The sequence below is a fragment of the Myripristis murdjan genome, chromosome 5, assembly GCF_902150065.1.
Source record: "Myripristis murdjan chromosome 5, fMyrMur1.1, whole genome shotgun sequence".
In the NCBI taxonomy this organism is placed as follows: domain Eukaryota; kingdom Metazoa; phylum Chordata; class Actinopteri; order Holocentriformes; family Holocentridae; genus Myripristis; species Myripristis murdjan.
This window is the reverse complement of record NC_043984.1, coordinates 32,042,347-32,064,776: the sequence shown is the minus strand read 5'-3', so window position 1 is coordinate 32,064,776 and position 22,430 is coordinate 32,042,347. Positions and strand designations below refer to the sequence as shown.

Sequence of the window (22,430 nt, the reverse complement as noted above, 5' to 3'; positions counted from 1 at the left end):
CTGCAGCATGGCTCAGCTGGACGATGAATACATGCACATGCTGTAAAAAGTCAAAAATCTGTGTACATGAATGCATTTACAGACATAGACATTTACTAAATTAATGTTAAAGTTAAATAAGAAAGCTTTTAGCAGACTTTGCAGCATTATCTGGCTTTATTTCTGACATCAGGACAAGCTGATGAACTTGGACCAGTTCAGTCGTCTTGCATTTTCAAGGCAATGAGGAAACCTGGGTTTTTCCACATCGCATTCTTTTGCATTTATCAAGGCATGCAGACTGTAAAGCTGGCCTGACTCCCATGATGCCTCTGGACATGTTGCTCTGTGGAGGTGTGTGGACGTTGTCACACTGGAGGGCAGCAGACTCACAACTTCTGACGGATTGTCTTTATCTTTAGTCCCTCTGTTGCTGAAGTCGTCATCTAGTGAGGACACCAATGAGGAAAGTGTCCCGTTTAAAGCACTACAACAAATTTTGGGTGTTGGTTTCCAAATCCAGTATGTGACAAAAGGACTAGCAACAAACCATCCCAGTCTCCCCAGTAAACGTGGCGTTCAGGTGACCAGCATTTCCTAAAAGTGAGAAGACAAGCTTGTAGCCGCTCTGATACTGGAGGATGAGTTAATTTCATTATTGGGAGGTAAAGTAATAGATGCAATATTTGAGAAAAATATTTGACAAAAAGAATACACTGAAAATGCCTGTTTACACCAGGAGCTACTGCTGGTCCATAATGCACTTTGCTAATGATGAAGATCAAGCTTTTATTAGCAGAGGTTTTGATGTTACAGCCCTTAGAATAAAGATTAAAAAATGAAAACTTGGATGGCTTAAAGGCTTATCTTGATGCTTTGAACAGTGCTAATTGCTTACAATTAATGTTTTATCACTAAAATAAGAAACTTTATTTATATAGCACTTTTCTTAAAGGGACAAAATGCTCAGCGGAAAGAAAAAAGAATTAAAAACAAATAAAAACAAACACCATGCAAAAGAGGATAATAAAATGAAGTCACACAAAACTATAAACGAGAGAACGGGAAGTGGGATAATGAAACAGCAAAATGTCAAGCTTTCATGAAAGGAGTTGTTAAAAGCAAGCAGAACAACAAACAAACAAACAAACGAACAAACCGCTAGCTGGCAGCAGGATGTGATGTCAGCAACACTGCAGATATTGGCACAGATGATTTGATCCTGTTATAATCTTCCAAAAAGTCGGTGTGGCTCATTAAACAAACAGAGCTGAGAGCCCAACCTCACCGTTTTTATTGTTGGATGGTTTATTTTTGTTTACATGAATCTGAAAGTGCAAGAAGTCCCAAAAAGTGTGTTTTCCCAGAAACCCCACCACTGGAGGGCGAGGGAGCGCGGCGGTGCAGGAGAGGTGTCCCGTCTCTCTAACGGCTTGGCAGGAGAGGCGGTGGAGCTGGACTCCAACAGCGCCTGGGGTCTCCTGTGTTCCCGGCGCGGACGCACAGGACCGCATGGCCCTTTTGTCAGAGCCTGTGCTGCTGGAGCAAACCTCGCTGTGCGCCATTCCTGCTCGGTGAGGTCACCGCCCTGACACAGGGACTCAGTGTAGCGCCGGGGCCGACTTGGAGCGCTCTCCTCTTCGCCCACGATTCCTGGAAAGAAAGCCTGAGATCTTGTGTTTCATAATCGCTGAAGGAGTAAAGTCAGAGGTTTCTCTGGTAGCCGCTGCCAGACGACATCCGCACATCAAGTGTATTCAGCGGTTTGCAACTTATGTGGCCTCTGATTTAGAGCCGTTCGACTTATTATTGTAAGCCAGGAGGAGAAAATTTTTCCCTGTCTGGAAATGGTTTTGCTGCAGTAAACACAATACTGAGTTATGCACCCCCACCACAGTAAATAGCGGCTCCAGCTTCCAGGAAGCCGTTTCAGGTGGATGTAAGTCGTGGTGTTCTGCTGATAAGAGCGATTTTAGCTTATCAGTTTCCTTGGTAATTCCTATCAAGCATGGGATAATGAAGAAATAATTCACTGACGCAGCATTTCCTCCAAACTTGATCACATCCTCAGTTTCCTTAATTTAATATTTCCCTGAGCATGACTTACCCTTATTTTTTCATCTTCCAAACTGTGAATTGGTGTATTTGGATGTGCGCATGTTTGGAGAATGAGTCACATGACAATGTAGGCCTAGTGTGGGTGTGAAGGAGCGATAGGGTTTTAGTTGGGAATAACGTCCCAAATCCTCATAAACCCTAATCCCTTCATAAACGGTGGCAATAAAAGTTAATGTTTGTTTTCACACCCAAAGGTCTCACGTGGGTCACGGTTAGATCGGGAAATGGGCCTTTAGTCACAGTGTCGGACACTTCAGACGGGAATATTTCCCATGGCGGGACGCACTAACAGGGACCGTGACGAGTCGGGACGCACACACAAACCCCCTTCCTGCCTCCTTTCCGATAGAAACCATACAGTAACTGGGATTGTTATTAATAGAATCGCTCCGCTGCTTAGAGGTTAATACAGAAAGATGATATTCACACTGGAGGACGCTGGGCTGCGCTCCAGGGTAAACACAATGTATTGTTTCTCGTCTTTCCCTCAACGCAGCGCCCTTTTTTCGGGGGAGAAAATTCTCTCGGAGGCCCTGCTCCTCGCCTGTTTGCCCCGTGCTGCTCCGCTTGTTTGTGCTGTGAGTTTTCCTCGCCCGTCCCCTGGGGAGAGGGCGTGTGGGTTGCACAGGCCTGACGGTTGCATTAGCGTTTGGGTCCATTTAAAAGCGGTGTTGTGTTGACAGGGCCGGATGATAGATAAACTTGGATGGCGTCCCGGGGAGACCTATGGAGTTTCAGACACCGCCGGGTCGCATTTTTTCCCTTTTGTATTCTGGTTTTTAAGTGAATTCAGCCCAAAATGACCGAGGACGTCAAGAACCAATCAGGGGCGGCCGCTTCCTCCTCCATGCAGATGCTGGTTTTCACGTGTCATCTGTTTTAGAGTTGAAATGATTTGCATTTTCTCCTGATTTCCTGCCCGTACGGCATGCATAGCTCAGCTGGTAACTTGTTTTAGTTCAGCTGGAATCTATTTACTCACTGAGCCCGTTTTTCATTTGCAAAACAAAAAAACATTGTTCATGCCTTTGACAGTCTTCCCAAACCATTAACCTGCACTATCACTGGGATAAACACCTTAAACCTCCAGAAAATGATTACGATGAAAACTCTCACTCAAGATTACACATCAAAGCTCTTGTGGGAATCGTGTTTTTCCTCCTAAATGTCACTTTAACTACCAGGGGTTCTGGCACTGCTACAGGTGTGGTTATGTCAGGTGAGGGCCCTGAGGCAGAGGGAAGTTTTTTGACAATTATAAGTGGCATGTTATAGTTCCTCAGTGTCATCAAAAACACCTAAAACAAAGCCTGGGGTCAAATAGAAACACTGATATGTAAAAACATACCATGCTAAGGTTATGTTTACCCATTTGTCACCATTAAATCAGGAAATGTCACGAAATATGCAACAAAAAACTGATGTTGAACATTGCATGGGGTCAAATTGGCATAGATAACAGGAGGCTTAAACTCTGATGTTGTGGGCGATGACAGAAATATAGATCTCTTTATCTTCTCTGGGACAGAAAAGGAAACGGAAAAATAAAATCCTCATGTGATCCACAAGAGGCCCTATGATCCCCCACCTGTCTGTCTGTCTGTCTGTCTGTCTGTCTGTCAGAGAGAGATTTGTGGCGAGAGACAGACGTGAGGATGGATCTGTGGGTTTTTCAAGGTTAAGCCAGTCGTTTTTCTGTCTTGACGTGCGTGGCTGTGGCACCAAACCCCGGACGACTTTGACATTCAACATCCTGCGAGGGGAGTAGACGCTCATCTCTGTGGTGTCCTCTGCTCTACATTTCCCAGAGATCGCCTGTCAATCAAACGGCCGTGGGCGGGACTTGGGTTTCCTGTTGCTGGAGTTTGAGATTCCCCCCACAAACTTGGAGACAGAAAGCGCTTCACGACCAGACGCGTGAAGGTCAAACCCACAAACTGAGAAGCTTTCAAGAACTTGACATCACATCGCTTGATAAATCGAGTTCCTGTTGTCTTATATCAGTCAGAGACATGCAAATGAAAACGTTGCGGTTATTGCTTTGCTCTCAGTGAACCCACGACCAGAAGCTCCATGTGCACAGTTGCGTACCCTCTCATGAGCGTAAATGTCAAGACGATCAATCATTTTGTCCTCGACTGTTCCTCGCCCCCCCCCGAATGTTACGAGGCAAGTCACGTCAGGCTTGGTAAATACTCAGACAATGACTGCAGCAAAACCCCCCAAAAGTCCCACGATAGCTGCCATGTTGTTGTTTTAATTGTGGTAATCCTGTGGCTTCCTGTGTGTGTAGGTGGCTGGGTGTGTGTGTGTGAGTGTGTGTGAACAGCAAAGTGCTCTTTCCTCCATCTTTCAGTGCTCAAGACAACACCAAGACACTCCTACCAGGTGTTATGCGTCTTATCATCACCTTTGCCATGAACCAGACAATCGTGTGTGTGTATGTGTGTGTGTGTGTGTGTGTGTGTGTGTGTGTGAGGGAGTGGTTGATGTATGAAGTACTTTTGGCTGTGAAATGAGTAAAAACAGCCGTATAGCTTGAGAACTGACCGGTGGAAAATGAAGCCACTTAAACTTTACAAGCACTCACGTTGCAGACTAATTGCAGAAAGCGCTGAAATAGGTGTTCCAGCGATTATTTATTTATTTAAAGTTTTTATTTTCTTCTCTCAGGCTTTTTAAATTAGCCCCCGCAGATGTAACTAGGGTTTCTTCGAGCCTCGAGCTTATTTCAGGGTGCTCCTTGTAAGCTTGGCAGTAGCCCGAGAACACTTTTTTTTCCACAGCCCCGAGCCAAATCTTGCAAAGGTTGCCCATGATGTTCTCATTCTCCCATTTTTTTTTCCCTCCTTTGAAAACAAGGTAGGACAACACAGAGCACATTGAGCTCAGGGGCCCGGTGGACGCTGATATCATTTCCTTTGAGGAGATTTTTGAGATCCCTCAGTCGTCCAAAAGCACGCTGGGAGGCTAAAATAGACAGCGGCTGTAGATAGATCCGATGAGATGCTGTGTTCCCCGTCCCCGTTTGACCCGCCGTGCCCTCCATGTTGACCCGCCACCGAGGTTACACCTTGAATTTCCTTTTCCCAGTCTCGAACCCCTCGAAATCCTGTCGAGATCAGAACCTCGCTCGTGATTTGTATGAGGCAAAATATTTCCACCCGAAAGGTAAATTTAGCCAAACCTGTGCAGCTTCATTGCACAAGGAAGGCTTACACACACTGGAAAAATTTCAGTAGTGTCGTATTTTGACAGCATATTGGGGAAAAAAGTAATGTGGACTGTTCAAAAGGTCAAAGGTTGGAAAAAATTGCATTTTGGTCTTGGCCATGACAAAATCCAGATTCTTTAAAGTGAGTGACTTTAGACACCTGGGACGTTTTCTGTGTTGTCACTTTTGTCATTTTGAAAGCTGTGAAGTTGCAGTTTTGTGTGCACATATACCATGGAGGAGGGGTTTCATCAATCTGTGATATTATTGGTTGAAATGTGGTGTTTGTAAACTGGTACATCATGAAGTAACACCTAAAATATGGTGTTTTGGCATTTAATAATTGAATATTATAATATGAGGAATTACATTCATTTTATTGCAATTTTAAACGGACAATAAGTATGATTTTAACTTTCATAACACCAAATCCCCATCATCATCATATCTGCAAGAGTTGATATTAATATGTGCCTCTCCTCTTTGTGTCTATGATTTGTGTCAATTATAATAGCCTATCAGATTTTATTGCAGTTCCTACTGGTCGCCAACAGAGGTCGCCAAAAGTCACAGATCATAAAATACCCCTTTAATCAGGATCACTGCAGCTGATGATGTTTTAAGAGCATGGTGGCTGGTTTAGTAATTTACCAAAATGTCCCTTTAAATGGCAAGGAGATGTAATAAAACCTGTTAATTAAATACATTGACTCTCGTAACAGGCTTTTAACTGATGTTAACTAATAATGTATTAACTTGTGAGGATGGGGAGATTGTGATTACTGGGATAATTATGTTACTGTGTCTAAATTATAATGACATCAGTTGTTTCATCATACCTGCATGAAGCAATTAATACATTATCAGGTTTTTATTACATTTCTGACCCATTTAGAGGGTGTTTTTTCTTACAATTTGACTCTTTATTACGCCATCCGTCGCTGTAAAGCACGTTGCGGCTCCTCGGTGCCCTGTGAAATTGTGTTTTGTACTGAAAGAAAACTTTCTTTGTTCGACTTCTGTTGCTTTTGGCAGGTAACGCATCATGACTCAGAGTTCTTCAAATCTGGGGCCTCCATTTCCTATAGGCTGCACACACACACACACACACACACACACACACACATGAGAAGCCCTACAAACAACCACATACGCTTGTCTGCCTGTCTGTCTGCCATGACAGAGAGTTTTGCTCCAACAAAGAGAGCAGAGAGAGACAGACATGATGGTCTGTGGGTTTTTTCCATGTTTCGTCATCATTCATTCTGTCTTGACATGAATATACAGAACATTTTGAACATTTTGCATCCTGACAGATGGTAAACACTCATCACGGTGGTGTTTCTGCAGTGCACCTTCCAGATATTACCAATAAATAATAACACAACTTAATTTATTACTAGATTACCATTATTATGTGTGTCAGTCAAACAGTGTGGGCGGGAATGTGATGTTTTTCTCCTTAGGTTTTCTGTTCATGGAGTTTGAGTGTCTGTCATTGCTGATGTTAACTACCCACTTAACCAACATAAAACTCATCTCTCGCTGTTCTGCAGAGTTTTTTTTATTTATTTTTTTTACAGGTAAGAGCCACCAGACATTAAGAGTTATCCAACATTTGTGCAGTTCCACGTCAATGAAAAGTTTTTTTTAAACTTCCTACGGTGTATAATCATTTTAATGACGCTATAACAATTGTATAGGGTCTTCAAGTGTTTTTATGGTACTATTACTCAAAAGTGATCTTATTTTACTGCAGAAAATCCTTTTACACTGCAGGACTGGTCCCTGGATCACAGGAACCCTTTAGACGGACCAGGAACCCTGACCCTTGTTTCCACCGGAGGGACCAGTCCTTTATTTTCACTGGTGGGTTGAGTTCCTGATCTCCAAAATGGTCCGTGCAAACTGAGATTGTACTGAGTTGAACATCCCTGACTGGTTAAGCATAAACACAGCGAGAAAGCATCAGTATAGTTTAAAAACACAAGCAGGCGACCTCAGGCACAAATCATTTAGACTGTTTTATCGAGATTGTGCAGCCACTAAATGACACAAAAACACGCCATTCATCTCCTTTTGTGACTGCACACCCTGACCCAGCTGATCTCCATTACATTAACAATTTCCAATTTTCAAAGGGTCCTTAATCGTCTCCTCTCTAAAATCAAATGCAACATCACAGCAGTTCAGTTGTAAGTTTTTTTTTTTTTAATCATAGAATGTATTTCCAGTGACAAACTTCTGTATTGTACTATTTGAATAGGGACTAAGGCACTTTTTCTAAGGCACTCTATTTGCCTTAAAGTGAGTTTTTATATTTTATGGTTTCACAAAACTCTTTGTGGCCTTTTACTTTGTTTTGTGTTAGTCCTCCCTCACTGTCCTGAAGTTTTGCTGTGATATATTATTTGACAGAGTTTCCCTCTAAAACTAAAAAGTAAGATTCCTGCAGTCGTTTTTCTTTGGGGGCGCAGACAAATTTCTTGTAATAGCCAAAGCTCCACCCCAAATGAGGCTGCAGCGATCCCCACACATACACACACACATGCACACACTCTTTCTCCTTCCCTCCTCTCTCTCTCACTCTCTCTCTTTCTCTCTTTCTGCCTCTGTATTGCATTTTGCTCTCCACCATCCACTTCGGAGCAGCACACCGGACCTGTCGGAGCTGAAGGAATCTACTCTGCCCGCAAACTTATGATATTAACCCCAAAACCCGCCTAGGAAGGACCAGCACGGATGATGCGTTTTGCGCTCCGGCTACTCCATGAGAGAAGAGACGCGCAAAAGCAGAGATGGGCTCCGTTCCTGGACTGTGGTCTTGCCAGCCGTGCGGGAAGCGCCGTGACCGCGCCGCGCCGCTCCTACCTGTAGCGCTGCTCCTGCTGCGGCTGTGCGCAGCCTTCAACTTGGACACGGAGACGCGCGTCGTGTTCAGCGGACCGCCGGGCAGCTACTTCGGCTACTCTGTGGAGTTTTTCAACAGCTCACAAAGGTAAAAAGTCTGCATGATGGAAACCGTGGAGCCCAACAGCCCAGTGATCCTGCAGTACTCTGTGTGTTTTTATCTTCTATCCCAGTCCTATCCCTGATTTTAATGCGATTTCAAAGGCGCACTAACTCGGATTTTTACTGCCTCATGGCCCCCAGCCTGTAATATTCCTATAATATTCCCTAAGATACTTCTCAGTAATGAGTTTCTAAAGACTTAAACCATTCTACTTCACAGAAGGTCTGTCTCTTATCACCTTTACTATCACTGGGGTATTCATAATCCTCCTTTAAGATGTGTGCAATCTGCCTAATCCATATTTTATTGTGATCTTATGGAGCTTTTTCCCCCTCTTTCTCCTATGATATTCTGTATGGTAACTTTATGGCGTTTTAACCTGCAATTATCCATTTTATTCCTGTAATACTCATAAAATGACTTAATAGAGGGTCCATTCTACTAAAAAGTAAATTTCTTTTTCAGTATTTAATCTCCCAGCAGTGCCATTGCCCTATAATCTCTCTATAGGAACTCATAATGTGCTTCATGGTGATTTGACAGTAACCATGTCCCTCTCAGTGGTAGCCCTTAATGTTTCTTTATATCCTGACATTCTTCTGAAATGTATTATAGCTGTACCATATGCGGTTATAGTGAAGACAGACTATTTTGAAAGATTGTTAATGGTTTTATGGCAACGGTGAGAGAATAAAAATGAGTCCAGGTCCATATAAAGGCACATAAAGACTCAATACTGGTCACTTTATTGCATATAAATCTATATTTAACTCATCCATGCATACACATGTACTCACACCATTTTGCTCTCTCTCTCTCTCTTGCTCCCTCCCTCCCTCACACACACACACACACACACACACACACACACACACACACACACACACACACACACACACACACACTCACACACACGCTGTATTAAGCCTACAGTCTGAGGATGATGAGAAACAGACCTCCAGATCTGTGGCTCTGGGGTTCAGAGCGGAGGGGGTTAAACTGCAGCAGAGTGAGGAATATGCTAATCCCCCTCTGAATATTTACTGGGGGAACACCGAGGGGTTCCTGCTGCTTTATGGACAGATGTGAGAGAGATAAAAGTTTGAGATCAAACATGTTTTCCTTCCTATGCAGACAAAACATGTGGAACACACACGTGTTCATACACGAGCCTGATGAAAAAGCAGCTTGTAGCCTACATGAGTCAGATGGGCCGTGTGTTAGATCATTATCACCGTCGCCATCGCAAGCTGTCACAAATCATATCTGTCATGTTCTCTGGCTCCATCATGAAGGTCCACTGGAGAATTGTCAGTCTGTGAAGTTAACATGAGACCAGGAAAAAAGCAAAAAATAAATAAATAGCGTGGCATTTATTTGTCTTATAAGGCTGATTAGGTGTTTTTGCCTCTGAATGTAGGTTACTGTGTGAGACTCAGTAAACTTGTCTTGTCTTTATTCCTTGTTTATAAAACACGGTGTGGTTCTGTAGCTTGACAAGAGCCTAGCCAACAAGCCAGAGGGTTGATTTACCCAAGAAAAAACCTCAGGCCCTGTCTACACTAAGTGCTATCTACCTTTCTTTCTTTCTTTTTTGCATCTTTTTTCTCTGTTTTGGCCTCCCAGGTCAGGGCAGAAGAGGGCTTTTCAGAAACGCTCTGTAAGGTATGCATGGTAAATTTGAAAATTCTCGTGTTGTGGCGTGGACTGGCAAATCCTAGCTTTTTGAAAACAGCAACAAAGTAAGACTGTCACGTGATGTAAGCTGTATTCTAGTACTGATATGATGAGGTGACGTGTGCAGGTTGTGCTGCTCAGTAGTCGCTGTTTCAGTGTGGACGGTCGGCTTGTTGGACTCTGGAAACTCTAGCGCGGTGTAGTGTGGATGGAATACCAAAATGATGTTCTCAAATTTATCTGGCTTAAGCTGTGCTCACCCTAAGCCAGGTAATTAGCATTTTCAGGCCATTTTCCACCTTCAGTCCACCGTCTGCACTGAAACACCCGAAACATTTAGGGCTCAATCTTAACAATCTGAGTGCACGGTCTGAGGAGCGTGGCACAAGTGCATCGAGGGCGTGTCCAAGTCCAATTTTGCTATTTCACCAGTGGAGAAAAGGGTTGTTGTGCGAGGTGCATGGTTAAGAGGGTTTGTACTGTCTCTTAATTGATCATGGCTGTGTTTTGGGCGTAACATGCAGTAAACCAATCAGAGCGCTGTCTTCTATCCCCTTTAAAAGCCAGGTGTGGACATAATGGTGGATTTTCCAGGTAAGAAGCTCCCTCAAGTGAAGCAGGCGTCGCTGTGTGTGGAACAGGCAGCAGAGGTTGATGCATGCTGGCACTTGGCCTGTGTGGGCGCACATCGCTATCTTGATTATCTGCCCTCAAAATAACAGTGAAAACAGCGTCACTGATTTCAGATCTGTTTTTTTGTTGGCCTCAAGATAGCAATGTGCCAACAATGTGCCTGACCACACCTCCTTTTAAGACCAACACACCCACGGGCGCTCAGATGTGACTTTGCTAAAAAAGATGCATTATTATTATTAACTAGCCACAAGCCTTTACCAGAGACATCGACTTATATGCAAATAAAATGTGTTTACATGAAGACAACGTTCGTTGGTTGAGCAGTTAATGTGGTTTGTTAGTTAATAAGCTGATTATTGTCAGGTGTGGCAGTAATACATGATCAGTTCAAAACAGCACAGATTTTTTAAAAAACAATTGTTTATTAGTTTTCAGCACATACAGAGCACCCTCCCCTTCAAAATAAGTCAACAGATAAATGAAATAGATTGAAAAAAAATGACAGCCATAAGTGCAGTAATCTCAGATATTACACGTTTACATATCCAGTATCATTGTACTGATAACAATTTAGATATGAAAAAACACTGAAATAACTAAACACCCACAAAGAAAATTACATTGTGAAGAGACTATCCTGATTCTCAGGGTCTATCAGAGTATTTATCCACTTCCATCGTCCTATAATCACATTTGCATTAAGCGTTCTCGTGAAACTCCAGCTCTTCTTCTACAAATCTCAGAAAAGGTTGCCAAACCCTACAGCATTTCCCAGATGAACCCAGCAGAGTGTGCTTAATTTTTGTGCTTCATTAATTTTAAGATGTTCCTGATCCACTGCGTGTGAGATGGAGGAGTTGCGTCTTTCCATTTGAGCACAGAAACTCACCATTCCTCTTCAGATCTGTCAAAGAAACTGCCTGACTGTTGCAGACCTCCAAGGCTGCACAGGGAGACGTTACATCACCCGCAAGATTAGCTGATATGTGAAATGTTTTACAGCCTTTTGGAGAAAATCGGTGAAATATGAGGGTACGAACAGCGCCGCTCTTTAAAACGTCACAACTTACCAACTTATCCGACCTGGGTTCATAAAGCGAAGATATATACGCAACGTAAATACCAATTATCAACCCTCTGTGGGTCTCAATTTCCCCCTCATAACATCCTCGAACATAATCAGGGCGTGAGGTGTTAGTTTAATAAATGTACACGTCTTTCTGGGAGGAAATTGGTTAAGTTTCTCTCAGTTTGCTTAGCTAAGCTTTGGGCAGGCGGGGAGTGTGTCGTTATCGGGATGTTGATCTAGGCCAATTTGTAGGAGCCCAGCCCCTTGCAGCCCCCCGGTGCTTTTCCTCAGACTGAGTATTGGCGCCCTTTGTCCCCGGACAAATCAACGCATTAAATTGCTCGCCATCATCTCGGTGACGGTGGTACGGTCTCATGTGAATCTGCAGCAGGGAGAGATGTTGTCTTTCTGCTGTCTGGATATTTTCTCCTGGCTGTCATACCTTCTGACAATTACTGCACTGTTTGTCTTGTTAAAAAATCACCTCTGTTTGTCTCCATGCCACCTCTGTTTTCACTGCCTCAGCTCACATGCCCAGATTAAAACAATAGTCCCAGTTTAGGAGGCAGGCATCCAGTAGTTTGGTAAAACGTGGAGAATAAAATGTCATAATGTTGTGCACATTGTTGCTGTAGTTCCCTTTGGGTTGAATGCAGCGGTTCTGGCTCTCGAAGGTGCTTTGATGTTAAAAAGCCTCTGCAGGCAATTTGCTCTGAAGTACACTGCAAATGTCCAGGTGGCTCCGTAAGAGACATTTAGGATGATAGATTTGAGGGTTCAGTCTCTGTGGATTAAAGCGTGACCGTCCCCCCCCCGCCCCAGTTTCTGCTCCATTTTGCCTAGCTTTTACTTTGAAAATACAAAGCCTTGGGTGAACAGATCAGCGGCGGGGGGTTTGGGAGGAGCAGCTATCAAATCAGTGCGGTGACACAGAGGTGAACCGAAGTACAGCACTGTCAGAAACAGTCAATGACAGTCGCCTACATTTGAATTTTAATACAGAATAAAAAGACAATAGTCATTTTAGCTCCCGAAACAGCCTCCGTTCAGCACATGCAACATCTAGATATCATTTAATGTCTGAAAAAGTGAGCGTGGTGACTCTGATCATTGTGGAGCTGCACTGAGCATCGTCACATGTTGATGCCTTCAAATGGTGAGAAACTGGAACTTTAGTATTTTAGTATTTTTATTCAGTCACCATACACAGTATAATAAGTATAAACAGTACATACAATATATAGTCTATTCTACAATAAGTATAAGCAGTCTGGACAGTATACTGCCAACACAGTGATTAAGAGTAGTAGTTTAGTAATGACTGAAAAGGCTCAAGCAGAAGTATAATACGCTACCTTTCAGAAATAAAAAATAAGTAAAACAATCATATGTAACCTTCACTAATAGCTTTATAAACCATTCTTTTGAAAACCAAAAGTTAGTGGCACATTCTTAAATTTATTCTGGCATTGTTCCATAATTTAACCCCAATAATACAGAAACAGGTCTGTTTAATCCCTTGTTTAGCTTTTGTACAGTAAATTTACGAATGTCTCCCAAGTCATATTTGGACTCATGCACTGCAGAAAACCTTTGTACACAGTCTGGCAGTGACTTTGTTTTAGCCCTGAATGTAATTTGCATCATTTCATAACGTGCCAGATCATTAAATTTCATAGCGTGGGGCTTCAGCAGAGCTGTGAAGTGGGCAGGATTATTTTGGGTGGCCGAGGTCCCGCTCGTTTCCCAAATGTAATGTCACATGACGGCCCGTTGGAGTGTTTCTAACAGCTGGATGGCCACAAAACTCTCCAAGTTGGACCATCAGTACAAATAAAGATGAACTGTGTTGAAATCATACAGGTTTATTGAGAAAAAAAAATTGAGAGCACAAGACTGCGTACACTAACCTGTTAGGATAATTACTTTTATATATTTTACAGCTTTAATTGGCATCTTCACCACAATAATGATCAATGAGGGGGTGAAGAAACAAAGTTGAAACATGTAGAACAGTCATTACATAACCCTGCAGTATCTTTTATTTTTCCAGGAGATGCTGTGATGATTAATCTTGCAGTTATGGTTCATAGTAAAAACCAAAATGTGGAAATACAATGGCAACGATCCGTGTCAAACCTGCGGCTCCACCCACTTTGCAGCTCTCAGAAATTCATAATGTGACATCAGCAAACTGTGTACATCATGTTCATGTTTTCAGCCTGGTTGAGTTGTAATGCTTTACACCAAAGAGACAAGAGAGACAAAACATCTCACATTGTAGGAGACGGTTTGGATTCCAGGTCTCGTTTCATCCATACCTGAGACAAGACTTTTATTTTGGTAATCAGGGTGTTATTTTCTGGGATACTGACTGCATATAAATGCATTCATTGTGGCTCCAGTGTAACAATTGCATGTCAGATCTTTCAGTTTGCCATGCCTCAAAACCACCGCCCCCCGTTTTTAAGTGTTTATGCTGAGTACAAGATGAGTTAACTGTAAAAAATAACCTAATGATACCAGTAACCTCATGTCTTTAATATTCTGCAATGGCACTTTACATTATAATGCTAATAGGTTTACAGTATTCTACATTGGCACTTTAAGTATACAATAATAATTTCTACTACCTAACTGGCATCTTTTACACTGCACTTTACATTAGGAATGGTTAGGTTGTTTATTTATGTTTGTATGGCCTGCCTGTAGTGTTTATGTTGTGTGTATTGGTATGTGATAGGTGCAGGTCTGTTTGTTTTAATGTTTGTTTTACTGTGTTAATCGTTTAAATGTTTGTTTTACTGTGTTGATTATTTTAATGTTTGTTTTACTGTGTTGATTGTTTTAATGTTATTTGTAAGGACTACGGATGGAATTAGCTTTCTTGCTAAATCTGGTGCACTCATCTTTTTATTCCTTGAATAGCTAATGAAAGTGCACACTGTCCTTTATAAATTGAATAAAATAAATGAATAAATAAAATAAAAAAAACCCTAAACTACAACATAGAAGTTTAGTGACCTGATCCACTAATGCTGTAATGTCTGTCCCTTTTACATCAGTAAACTGTACACCAACTGTATGTCACTGAATCTTGCCCAAGATGTGCTTATGTAAGACTGAAATGAAGTCAAAACTCAATTAAAACTAAATCTGGAAAAAATTAAACTAAAAGTATAAATGCAACTCAAAAATGTATAAAAAGCTAAACTGAAGCTGAAATTTTAAATCCAAAACGAAGTAAAACTAAAACAGGGGTTAAAAGCTTTAAACTAAGATGACCCCTGTTGGAGGAAGGGAATCCTGACTTCTTGTCTCAGCACAAAACGTCCCTCTGACCCACGTGACGTTGTTGCATCGTTTTTTTGTTTGGTGTTGAATTTTCATTCGGAGTGTGTGTGTGTGTGTAATCGCCGGCGTCCCTCACAGCTCCACACGTGCAGGGATCGCAGTGGGTGGCGGAGGGTTAAAAGTGTGCCTGTGAAAGACAAGGCCACTGAAAGCCTGCACCCTGGCGGGCCGAGCGGCTGCAGACTGAATGGTTTATAAGGAAAGCTAATCCTGCCATGTAAATATTCCTCTCCAGACATTTTGGGGGCTGGGCGGCTGCGGAGTCTGTCTGATCTCTGCTAATGTCATCAGTCATCAATGTCTTAAGTTGTGCCACTCGCTCCAGACCGGGCCTGTTTAGCGTGGCTGTCGGAAAACCTTGAAAGGGTAGCTGATTTGTAACACACGCACATGCCTGCACATGCATGCGTGCAAGCAATACATGCACTCACTTCTACACACACACACACACAAACAAACACACGTGAACAGACAGTGAGTAGCGTCTGTGTGTGTGTCTCTGTGCCGTGTATGTTCTTGCCATTTATCCTTTTCCTGAACGTCATCCAGAGCAAACACGCAGCGGTATAGAAATTAGGGCAGCACACGACACAGAATTTCCTTTGTCCAGTCAGATTCGGCTGTTTAGTTCGTTTGTTTATGTATTTATTGATTTATTTTTATTCACAGTATTCCCTGCGATCACAAAATGAATTCGAGCAAGTTTTGATCAGTGCAGTCAGTATCACTCATAATCAAAAAAACAGACGTTAAAGCATATTTTGAGCGTTTGAAGTCCATAAAATCAATTGAATTTCAGCAGTGTCGTTATAAAGAGGCAGCACACAGTGGGACGGCCCAAATGAAGGTCTTGAATTTATCTCCTCTTTGTCTTTCCATGCTATCGCTGTAAATGTGCTGTAGGTCTGCACTAAATGCTTTATAGAGATATAGCATGACGAGACTGTGCACCCCCTAGTGGTAGAGGACACTCAGTACTCAGGACAGGACATGGCAGGACATGAAAAGACCGGAGAGAGAAGACATGGGACAGGACAGACCATGATTTAACTCCAGTTGGACTGGATGCAAAATGATTTATCCGCTTACACAGTTATTAAACATGATAACAGCGCGGCATGTCGCAGGATAGGACACACCGACTCTGTGTTTATCCTTATCCTGGTTTTAATCATATTCAGGATATGATGCTTTACATGGAGAACTCTGGCTATTCATATCACCGTCTACATGGTAAATACTAGTATCATGGTTACTGATCACTGCAGGCGCAAACCGGCAATTTTTGAAATGTGATATTCCTGTGTAACTCCTAACCTTAAGTTAATTTGACGGTAGCTACTGAAAGTGTGGCCGCTTCGGTTCATGGCGGGCTGAGTGCTGTGAAACGCCAAACACTGTGTTGCGGATTTGGCTCATGCACCTCATCGCCAGCAGTGGGAGGAGAGAGCAACAGGAAATATTGAACAAGTCCTCCACTTTGAAATCCCAATCCCAGTTTCAGCTGGCATAACTGAGACGCTGAGAGGGATTTATCCAGGTTTCTGAAATCGGGGTATGATGTTTACATGCGCAAACACAACATAACCAGGTTACTAAAGTCCATGTAAACACAGCCTGTGATTCAGGGGCTGGGCAGACAGAGACGGATCAATCAGAAAAGAATAGAATACAATAGAATAGAACAGAAGAATAGAATGCCTTTATTGTCACTATACACATGTACAATGAGATTAAGAGCAGCAGCTCCTTTTAGTGCAAACATGTAATAATAAACAAAAAAATAAAAAAGATAAATTACAATATAGATAAAAATAAGTAAAAATAAGTTATATATACAGTAAGTAGTTCTATATACAGTAAGGATTTAGTGGTGATATTGCACATTTTAATAGTGTTGTTCACAGTAGGTGGTTGTGAGGTAGTCTGGTGGGATTGGGGGGGTTGGGCAAAAGTGTTATATGGGTTTCATTTTGTTTGCAAATGGAAAATCTTAAAATAGATGTGTGTATAGGTGAGTTTGTGGCTTAATTTTTGTTGTTTTTTCTAAAAAAAAAAAAAAAGAAAAAAAAAAGAAAAAAAGGCACTTTCTGCCTTCACTGTACCTGACTGGCTGCTGCACATTTACCGTATGCTTGCATGTACTTTAGGTTGAAAAAGGTTTGAAAAAGGTCTGATGTTCATGAAAACATGGGCGAGCTGCTTGTAAAGTGACACACAGTTCATCAATATATCAGCCCCATAGAGGAAGAATGCATTGGCTCAGTCCTGTTTTTGATGGGTACAAAATCTATTTCTGGTGATTTTTTTTTTTTTTGTTGGGTTGTGTAGCCTCTTGTCGTGTGTCTGCAGAAACCATCTTTGCCATTATCTCAGAGGAAGCCGACACCGTTATGGCCTCAGTCGTGAAGAATTCCCCGCTTGGCGTCGTGTGAAACCAGACGGGGCTCTGGCATCGAGCGCCGTCTCCTCTGACTTCGCTCGCTTTGATTCGAACATAAACGCCGAGGAGCACAGCTTTATTTTTGTGGATTAGTTACGCCTGGACGCCGGGATTGGATTCGCTTTGGTTTCGCTCGAAAAAACCTCCATAATCGCAGGTCATTTTAGTCTCATGCTCGCTCTTAAAATCGTGTATTTTTTCCAAACAAGGTTAAAAAAAAAAAGTGAGATGAGACAGTCACACTTGCTTCCAATGTGAATCGACATGTTTCCAGAATTTTCTTGAATCAAGCCTCACTTTCTCAATCCAAGTGGGCTGATGGGTCTTATTCTGCCTTTTTCCAACTGAACAAGTGACTAGTCATCGGAAACAAGTGGGATTATCTCATCTCACTGGCAGAGTTTTTCATTTGTTTAAAAAAAACAACAACAATATATTTCATCACTGAATATATGAGACTAAATGGCTTGTTAAGACAGATTTTTTTTGTATTGCTGCGTTATGAAAGATGTCAAACATTCTGGACTTGAACGCTTGAGAAATCATGTGTTTTCTGCAATCCGCTCCTCCTTTCTCTTTCTCTGTCCTTCCTCTTATTTTCCCAGGCTCCTCCTCTCTCTCTCTCTCTCTGAGCACTGACGAGCTTTCTAATCACGTCGTTCTTATCTGAGGTTCAGACTCGATAATTGTGTCGTCTGTTTGCTCGCCGAGATACGACGGCCTCCGAGCAGCGGCCCGGGTCTGTTTGCGGAGGCCAACCTAACGGTGACCTGTGTGACCAAATCGTAGTGATGATGACAGGGGACTTAGGAAATATGGTCACTGAGGTAATCGCTGCAAAGTGCACATTCTTTAAATAGCCTCATGAGACATCTGTTGTCTGGCACACCCACGAAAAAACAGGAACTCTGACGACACAGAGTTCAGCTTTCGGTGCCGCTTGACATTTCTTCCACAGCCGTTTTGAAAGTTGCTCTTTGAACAGACTGACTGGTTTCCTCTGCACCCACATGCCACCTCCTACTAATAAAGGGCATACATGTGGGAAATTAATGGGTATAAGGGTGCTTTGATTATGTCAAACCAATGCGTAAACCCACCTTCGCCTTCCTTTTTCGCATAAATCAAATCAAATATTTCCATGGCCAGATATTATACATTTCATGAGTTACGAGCATGGCTCAAAATGAATCTTTATTGCTGTAATCTTGAGGTTTTCCTATTCCTATACTTGGTTTTTCATGACTGTGTAAGGCCTTATTTCCTTTCCATGCTCTCCAGTGTCAGTGTTTTGATCGGCGCCCCCAAAGCCAACACCAGCCAGCCCGACGTCATCGAAGGAGGCGCGGTGTACTTGTGCCCCTGGAGCCAAACCAACTGCAGCATCATCGACTTTGACAAGCAAGGTAGGGCGTCCTGTTTAAACCTGCTGCAACCACGAGGTCTTGCTTCTCCTCAGGACGTCAAACAGATAAAAACACGTCTTCTTTTTAAAACAGAGAATAACAGGAGCTCATTTCCCCCCCCCACATCGCAGCACTGCTGCTTGGTCGCCTATAATAACACCACGATGTAAAAATGTCACTTTCGCCAACGGCCCTGTTAAACGGTTGGGACTCGGCTGTACAGTTAACATTTAGCTGTCTCCAACCAGCCATAAAAGTGGCTGAGAGAGGCTTCAGGTAGCATCCCGAGTTAAGCACCGCTGTGCCTTCGACCTCCGAGGTCAGCGGTGCGACGCCCTGCCGGCTCCCGGCTCCTAATCCAGCGGCGCTCTGTTTGGATTGAAACCAGCCTTTGATGTTTCTCCGGTGTTTTAATGGCGGCTGACTGAGTCTTCGCCCCCCCCCTCACTCCACCCCCCGCGCAAAGCCTCCATGTTGGGGCATGGGCTGTGTTTGCAGTGTCTCCACAGAGCCTTGATTTCCTGCTGGACTCTGGCCCAGTGTTGTGAGCGCTCTTTAATTAGGAGGGAGTCATTACGGGGACAAAGACCCCCAAGGACCCGGGCCGCCCCGGCTCTGCCAGAAAGTAATCACTGCCCCATCTGATACACAGGAAGCGATAAGGACCACCGTTTAAGGATCAGAGGGGCCTGACTTATCGTGCGCTGATATCTGCTGGTGTGTGCGCAGAGCAAGGGCTGCAACCGTGCAGCCTCTTATGCGCACATAAATACACACCTATGAACTGTTTACAAACACACAGTGAGCCTCTGAAATATTATACATCGCAGACACAGGCACGCACAACCACACAGGCATCCAGACACACACTCACAAACATTCCCGAACACACACACACACACACACACACACACACACACACATCTAAGACTGCACAGCACAGCACACACACACACACAAACAAATCCAGCCATGCACACAGCCCCAGGCCTTTCCATTCAGTGTGATTGTAGTCTTGCCGTTCCCATACAGTGTTCAGGAGGCATGGTGTGTTCGAGGACACAGTCCAGGCACCGTTAAGCAGACAGGCTGAGCTGAGCTGAGGCCCGGGGAGCTTAATGTCACCACCCAGCTGCAAACACACACACACACACACCAGAACCACACCGCAGTCAAGTTGTACCTGTTTAAAGAGACATTTTAGTTTGTGTTAGTTTATTTTGCATTTGCACGATGACTTGAACAATGCAAAACTTACTCATTTGACAAAGCATGTCAAAGGTATCAGGGCTTTATCCACGACTATCACACTGTTAACCCTTTATAGGTCAAGTGACTATTTCTGGTAATTTCAGAAATTTTACATATCAGGCCCATTAGTTCAATAATCATTTGGTCTTCACCCAGCCAATCAGCAAAAATCTCTCTACATCCCAGGTCACATGATTGTGGCATTTGACCAATCTCAATGGCTTTGATTTTCTATTACAAAATGAAAATTTTAGAAAACTTTTATAGAAGTAATAAAGTCCTGTCATGTTCTCTAATAACAGTCTAGGGTTGTTTTTTTGAATTTCAAAGTATTTCAATGAGTGCCCTATAAAGGGTTAAAGGAATGCTTTTTAGGTAAAATACTGACTTACTCACACTGAGGGAGGATGTTCGATACCATTTTCACCTCTGTACATCCGGTGGTTCGGTTCATATGTGTAACTTAGCATAAAGACTTGAAGTCTATGGGAGTGTTAGCCTAAGCTAACACAAAATGCTGCCCACGGGAGCCAAACAACTGCATGTACAGATGTGAAAACGGCATCCAACAACAAGCGAGTATTTTGTGTTTTGTCCAAAACGCTGGAATATTCCTTTAAATGATTTTTCCAGGATGCTGAGTTGCAGAAATGTTACATAACAACAACGTCCTCCCACAGTAACTGCATGTAAATTCTGTATGTCACATGAATTCTCAGGTTCTGTCAACGAATCCAAAGGTTACAACCTTTATCGACTACTCGGATGATGACAAGAACAGTGTTTCCAGGCCAGGTCGATGTTTTTATGACATGAATGCAGCCTTATTACCTGTTTCTGGAGCGAATTTATCAGACCAGGCTTGTCAGTCCACGTAGAAATATCTCCATCCTATAGATTTCAGGTGAATTATATGAACAGCAGGTGGTTAAAAACAAAGAGAACGAGGGCCTCAAGCAGTCCAGAGGTTTTTTCTTTTGCGATCTGGCAGGCTGTCCCCTCTCGCCGCTCCGTGCCTCGGTGCCGCCAGGGCCCCTCTTTCTTAAAAACAGACCCTGACAATGAAGTACAGCCGTTTGGGTTACAGTAACAACACGGTCCAAGTCCCCTTTGAGCTTTTTTTTCATGTCTGCTCATGGCATGGAGGATGGATTAAGACGGCAGAGCCAGGGAATAAGGCCATAAAATCCCCATGTAAAAAGCCAAGGACATGTGGGGAGAGCGCTCTCGAACGCAGCCCTGACAGCACTGAACTCAAACACCGATCACAGGGGGAGGGTTTTTTTTGTTTTTTGTTTTTTTTTTTTTGAGAAAGTTGAAACAGCAACAACTCCTGAATTTTTCTGCCAGGTCTCGCAAAAGTGCAAACTGTGTGACAGCGATGAACCTCTGCTGATTGCCAAAACAAGTAATTGTACCTTTTCTCTCTCGTGCTCATGTAGGTGATCGGTATTTTGATATTAATGATGTGAACACTCAGGTTGAGTTCAAGTCCCGTCAGTGGTTTGGAGCCACCGTGCGTTCCCATGGAAACGCAGTCCTGGTAAGCACCACTCATTGATTAGTTTTGGTGAAATAAGATGAATTTTGCTGGATTAGACACTAAATAGATGTGTTTTTTTTTTGCATCTTTAAAATAGACCACAGTCATTTTCATCTATGCAGTCTTTGCAGAATAATGATTTTCTCACATAGATGATTTAGATTTAGAAGAATCACTCAGCAATACACACTTTCCCTCCGTCCGTCCTGCAGAACCCGGTGTTAAACCCTCACTTATACGCTTCTGCAGCTTCGCCTCAGACACAGACAACACAAGCACAGACGTCCATGTGACTGTAACCACTGAGCTGCTTCAGACCTGAAACAAAGATTTTTTTTTTTTTTTTTCCCTCCAGAAGCTTCTTATTACAAATGTGTAATTTTAGCTCTGGATGATAACAGTAGGCTCAGCTCAATTTGGTCTGAAATAAACCTGCTTTTACAGAATATCCACAACAAAGGGTCATATTACAGCACTTTCATTTAGTCAAACGTGCACAGAGTCAACTCTGGTGTGCACGTTTTTTCCCCACCGCAGTGAGACATTAGAGAAGAGACTTCATTGATAGAGACAATTTTTAGTTTTAGGTTGTATTTCTCACAAAAATAAGGTTGCAATTCAGAGTTTAAGACGAAGGAAAGTGCCTGTTTGAGCGCCTGCAGCAGCAGCGCTCGCAGTTTTTAGTAGCTTAGAAGAATGTGTGCAGTAATTTAAAAAATCCTCCGTG

The 22,430-nt window shown here is 42.8% G+C and overlaps 1 protein-coding gene and 1 long non-coding RNA gene across 2 annotated transcripts in view; one reads left to right on the top strand and one right to left on the bottom strand.

The window, feature by feature from the left end:
• Positions 1-22: 22 nt before the first annotated feature.
• On the bottom strand, positions 23-2,119 carry LOC115359881 (uncharacterized). The gene is made up of 3 exons (XR_003928287.1): positions 2,087-2,119; positions 1,139-1,978; positions 23-576 (listed from the first exon to the last, which is right to left on the bottom strand). It is a non-coding gene; the product is annotated as an uncharacterized LOC115359881 (long non-coding RNA).
• A 5,778-nt stretch (positions 2,120-7,897) lies between these two features.
• Positions 7,898-22,430, top strand: part of LOC115359731 (integrin alpha-5-like) — a 50,881-nt gene continuing 36,348 nt past the window's right edge. Inside the window, exons 1-3 of the mRNA XM_030052342.1 lie at positions 7,898-8,309; positions 18,785-18,909; positions 21,603-21,703. Coding sequence (XP_029908202.1) covers positions 8,110-8,309; positions 18,785-18,909; positions 21,603-21,703 — 426 coding nt within the window. The 5' untranslated portion in view covers positions 7,898-8,109. The remainder of the gene's footprint in view (positions 8,310-18,784; positions 18,910-21,602; positions 21,704-22,430) is intronic.